At 50.8% G+C, this 5,593-nt stretch overlaps 1 protein-coding gene across 1 annotated transcript; it reads left to right on the top strand.

Annotated features, from left to right (window-relative positions):
• The first annotated feature begins 376 nt into the window (after window positions 1-376).
• irf2bp2b (interferon regulatory factor 2 binding protein 2b) lies at window positions 377-5,184 on the top strand. The gene is made up of 2 exons (XM_063197995.1): window positions 377-2,055; window positions 2,877-5,184. The coding sequence occupies exons 1-2, from the start codon at window positions 1,272-1,274 to the stop codon at window positions 3,728-3,730; spliced, it is 1,638 nt and encodes a 545-aa protein (XP_063054065.1). The 5' UTR covers window positions 377-1,271; the 3' UTR covers window positions 3,731-5,184.
• The last annotated feature ends 409 nt before the right edge of the window (window positions 5,185-5,593 follow it).

Here is a 5,593-nt window from a genome sequence, read left to right as displayed (position 1 = left end):
AGCCAAGGCCCCCCTAACATAGGCTGTGACACAATATTTTTTTCTGTGCTCTTGGTTTCACAACTCAGAAGTTGGTGCATTCCTAAACCATTGCAATACAACAGAAAGCACAAGGCATAAACATTATAAAAAAGAAATGGATTCCACTGAGATAGTTTTGGCTACATTTTTCCTGGCAGTCTGCCGCGGTCCCCCAGGGGTCCCCGGCCCCCACTTTGAAAACCACTGATTTTATTCTGCTGTAACAGAAGTAAGCCTAGTGGCTTTGGATGGTTAGCTGGGGGCAGTCAACCTCGTGACGTTGTTCTGGCAGCTCGGCGGGAATGTGGGGAGCGGACTTGCTAAATGGAGCTCGAGGTGCCATTTAACATGCAGACAGGACGACGCATGCTCCAACTGGTCAAGACCAACTCGCAGAAAATTGATGAGTCTTGGAGAAACTGTGAGCTGTTTTGTGCGCCTATTACGCACTCTGTATTCTCTTGAGATCTGTTAGTAAGTTATTCTGATATTCTAGCTACTATTTCTGCGATGTAAAGTGTTTTTGAAATGTACCCGACCCTGTTTATTATAGCCTAGTCTTCACGTGCGAGTTGACAGTTCACCTAGTTGGCCCAGTGCGTATTCGCCATGACACGGGGATTTGAAGGTTAATTTTTGTCGCGCACGAAAACAGCAAGGTCGGCGTTTTGTGGCCATAAACACACTGTAAAATTGGATCAGATTCCCTTATCCTTACCTCGGCTTTAGGGGTTTTGTGACAACGGCAGCAAGATTGTGCTGTGCAAAAAAAAATATATGGAAAGTGGAACACTTTGAGGTTTTTAATTAGACTATATTCTCTGAGGCTTGCGCACGTTGTGGGCTATCCTTGGCACTGACAGAGCGAAAGCAGGCAGGCTGAGGACGGAGCATGCGCTGTCGGAGGTTGTCGAAGAATCAAGTAAATAGAGCTCGAGCTGGAGGTGCAAGTTTAGTGTCGCTCGTGACGTCACCGCACATTGAGCTGGCCGTCGAGCGAGTAGTAGTGAGAGGGAGACAGATAGAGACGCGCCGTAGTAAAGAGCACACCACCATGAACTTCTGAGAGCAACTTCGCCGTTTTTTTTCTGGCTTCGGGGCTGGAGGAACAGCTGCAACTGTATCGTGCGAATTCTTTGTTTTTGTGCGTCGTAAGGGAAAAGCTACACATTTGATCGACGGTGGGAGCAAGGATCTGTGAGTTAGTTGTTTTTTTTGCTGCTGCCGCTGCCGTGCTTCTTTTGAAAGCCATGTCCTCCGCGGCAGTCGCTGCCTCACGAAGGCAGTCCTGCTATTTGTGCGACTTGCCCCGCATGCCGTGGGCTATGATCTGGGATTTTACCGAGCCCGTTTGCAGGGGATGTGTCAATTACGAGGGAGCCGACCGAATCGAGTTCGTCATCGAGACGGCTCGACAGCTGAAACGCGTTCACGGATTTCAGGACGGCAGGTCTCCGGGACCAGGCAAGCCGTCGGGGAAGGAAATCCAGGCGCTCAATCACTCGAGCGGAGATCCTGGATCTCGCCCTCCCCAGCATTTGGACCGCTACCCTCTCGCCTCGGAGAGACCGCCACGGCTGGGTCCGGAATACCAACCGGGCAGGCAGGCGAACGGCATTCCCCTTCCAAACGGATTTCCCAAACCCGACGAGCCGCCGGAGCTGAACCGCCAGAGTCCCAACCCCCGCAGGACTAGCGCCGTTCCTCCCAACCTGGTGCCTTTGGTTAACGGGAGTCTACCGCCCGGCGTACACGCGTTGAACGGCCGGCCGACACAAATGGGGGTGATGGCGATGGCCAGCCAGGGGGGCGATCACGGAGGCAAGCGGTCGGATGACATGAAGGACAAGCACAGACCGGATAGCATGTCGGACATGGGAGACGGGCACAAGCGCGACGAGTGGATTGGCAAGGGCAAGACCGTGCGCGAGATAATGGCTCTCCATACCACCTTCGACAACAGGTTTAAGAAGGACCACGCGGCCCTGCAACAGAGGGTGATGTACGACCCGAGCGCCACTTCCTCAAAATCAGGTAGTGTGTGTGTGTGTGTGTGTGTGTGAGAGAGTGAGTGAATCAAAAGCAACGTCTCCATTTTTATTAGTAGCCCAGTGGTGATCTTGTCGACGCTCCATGCAAGTTTTTAAACCTAGTCGGGGTCAACAATAAAAATCTGCAGCGAGTGTGTGTTGAAATCAAAACCAGCGTTTCCTTATTTTGTTATCAGTGGCTGGGGTATTTTCGACGCTGTGTGCAAGTTATTAAACACGTTGCGTCAACAAGGAATATCGTGCAGTGTTTTAAGCCATTGTTACATTGTTCCAACGCAGTGCGAAAATGCCAACTGTAACATTCATAGCCACATACAGTATTTGGGTCAGTGCTAGACTTTCAGGTTTCGACACGACAGAATGCTGACTTGTGTAATATTGCACAACGATAGAGACGATTGCGTTAAGCTCAGTTCAGAGGAGAGCGAGAGAGAGAATCTTAGTGTGATGGAGTGAAATTGGCTGTTGTAAGGAAAATCTGTGTCAACAACAGGTCACGCGTAGAGCCAAGGAAAGGAAAGGAAAGGAGAGTAGGGGAGTCGAGACGAGAGAAGAGGAGGGGTGGGTGGACTAAAATGGATTGCTCTCTATTTAGACTTCTCCAGTCAGTCACCAGTGGACGGACCCTGGAGCTTTGCTTTTGCGTTTGCTGTGAGCTATGCTGAGTGTTGCAGAGCTGAGCATGTTGTTAACCCTGTAACCTATCTCCTCCCCTCCACCCTCTCTCCCCCTCTCCCTCCCTCCCATCTCAACTCATCCCTCACCACCCCCTCACCCTCACCCCTCCTCCGCCACCCACAACAGACCGAGGGAAGCACCCGCGGGGCATGAAACGGAAAAACTCGCCAGAGCCCGACGGCGAGGGGGGCGTCTCCGCGTCCAAGATGAACGGTGACGGCGGCGGTCCCGGCGGCCAACCCTGGCTCCTGTCCCCCTCCGAGGTGCTCAAGATGCCCCCCGGAGCCCTGCCGCCAGGCTTCGCCCCCGCCGGGCACCCCCCACCACCCCAACAGCCGCCCTCCACCATCTCCCCGCACTCCCGCACCACGCCACCGGAGGCCGCCAGTGGGCCAAACGCCGGGGCGCACAACAACAACAACGCGCAGAACGGCCAGTCGCCCATACAAGCCCTCATCCTGGCCGCGGACAACGCCGGTGCCGGCACCGGCGGCTCCCCGAAAGACGGCAACCAGGTCCACTCCACCACCCCCGGGGGCGCCGGGCGGAGGAACAGCGGCAGCCCGCTGTCCCCGTCCTCTGCCAACCAGCGTCGGATGGTGCAGCAGCGCGAAGTCCTGGGCGGCCCGCACGTCGCGATAGGCGAAGGCGGCTCGGGGCACCCTCAGAGCATTCCGGACTCTTCCGTAGGCGGCGGCGGCGGCAGCACGCCGGGCGGCGTCCCCCTGTGCTGCACGCTGTGTCGCGAGCGTCTCGAGGACACACACTTTGTGCAGTGCCCGTCTGTGGCGTCGCACAAGTTCTGTTTCCCGTGCTCGCGCGACAGCATCAAGCAGCAAGGGGCCACGGGCGAGGTGTACTGCCCGAGCGGAGACAAGTGCCCACTGGTGGGCTCCAACGTGCCCTGGGCGTTCATGCAGGGCGAGATCGCCACCATCCTGGCGGGGGACGTCAAGGTAAAAAAGGAGAGGGACCCTTGAGATTGTGTGTTTAAAAAAAAAAAAAAAAAACAGACATAACACAAGATATCAACACATTAACTGGTGGGACTTTCTCGAACCCTTGATTGGGAACGTGCGTGAAAGTAAAAGGAAAAAAAAGGAGAGGGACCCCTTTTTGTTTTGTTGTTTTTGACAAACATCATATCATCAAACACACATTTACTGATCATCCATGTGGACGTACAAACTGAGAGGGGCCCTTGAGGGTTTTTTTTCTTGTTTTTTTACAGACAGACATAATAACAACACAGATATCATGAACACATTGACTGATCTGATTCCTTGCCTTGATGGGAGGGGATGTATACATGGAAGTACAGTACAAAAAGGAGAGGGAGGCCCTTGGGTTTTGTAGTTTTTTTGACACAAACACAACACGGGTATCGTGAAAAGACAACATTGACTGACTGCTTGTGGAAGTACAAAAAAAGGAGAGAAACCCTTCGTGTTTTTGTTTGTAAACAACCACATACAGCAACACATTGACCATTCGGTCACCTCCCCCTTGATGTCATGTGTGGCTGCTGGAGCAAGGAAGTTCAAAACCCTTGGGTTTCTGTTTTTACAAACACAACATTATCAACAGCACAGATTTCAGCTCACATGAACTGGCCCGAACCCCCCACCCCCCCCATTTCATCCTTCCTTGTCCATGGAATCGTTTAATAATGGAGAATGACCCTTGATGTGGGGACCATTGAGGAAGTACAAAATGCTCCAGAGACTGATCTGACCCAAGCACCCCCCACCCCCACCCCCACCCCTTCCTTGTCCTTGTCAACATACCAGTACACAATCTCTCCCCTCGACTCAACTCCACTCCTTTTTCAACTCCTCCACCTATGGCATTTTTTTTCCTTCTTCTTTTTTGCCCTTTTTGCCAGGCAAACCAACCAGCCAGCCAACCAAGAATATTTACATAAACAGTTTAAAAATATGACATCATGGCTTACTGACCACCACCACCACCACAGCCCAATCAAGACTCTTGTTATTGGTTTCTTTTTTTCCCCCTCGTTTTTCTTCTTCTGGACATGTAAATATGGACACAAGGGAAGTGGACACTTCATAAACGTGGCTGTATAATTTTTTTTCTCTTCTTGATTTTTTTTTGAATACATTGTGTTTCTTTATTTTTGAGGATATAAAAAAAGGTATGTTCACAGACAGTTGTAAACAGGCTTATGTCCGCTTACTCTTTTCTCTCTCTCTCTCTCTCTCTCTCTCTCTCTCTCTCTCTCTCTCTCTCTCTATTAAAGCCAACTATCGGTGTACTCTCTCTAGACCTGGTGGCAGTTCTTGGTTGATCATAGAATGTGACTAATATTCTACGAGCACTTGGCAAAACAACTGAAATGCTTCTACTTAGCTGTACATGTATGCACTTGTTTTAAAAATTGCCAAATACAGTTTCTGACATTGTAATAACACAACGATGCCTGTGGTTTGGTTATTATTGTTGTTACATTCTCCTTGACGCCATGAATCACAGTGGTGATGCAACCCAACTGTAGCAAAGACCAAATGGTTATAGGGGAGAAAAGTTTTAAATCCAGCAGACTTTGTAAGATTACACGCATACTTCACTGGCAAACACCTCTCCACACTGTGAGTGTTATGTGTTAGGACCAAATGATAAAGGACAGTAGCCTATGATTCCTCCCACGTCTAGTGTGAGTTTTTAGCCCACCCTACTACACAGTTGCAGGGGGTGACATTTAAAAAGAAATGAAGGAATGCTTTTTTCTTCAGGCCTTTATTTCAAAGCTGTCGTTAATGGCCCATTACTGCGTCAGCACAGTGTGACAGAGAGTGCTGCGGAAGCCTAGTTTGGAGTTACAG

The sequence above is a fragment of the Engraulis encrasicolus genome, chromosome 1 (assembly GCF_034702125.1).
Source record: "Engraulis encrasicolus isolate BLACKSEA-1 chromosome 1, IST_EnEncr_1.0, whole genome shotgun sequence".
In the NCBI taxonomy this organism is placed as follows: domain Eukaryota; kingdom Metazoa; phylum Chordata; class Actinopteri; order Clupeiformes; family Engraulidae; genus Engraulis; species Engraulis encrasicolus.
This window is presented reverse-complemented; position numbering and strand designations above follow the sequence as displayed.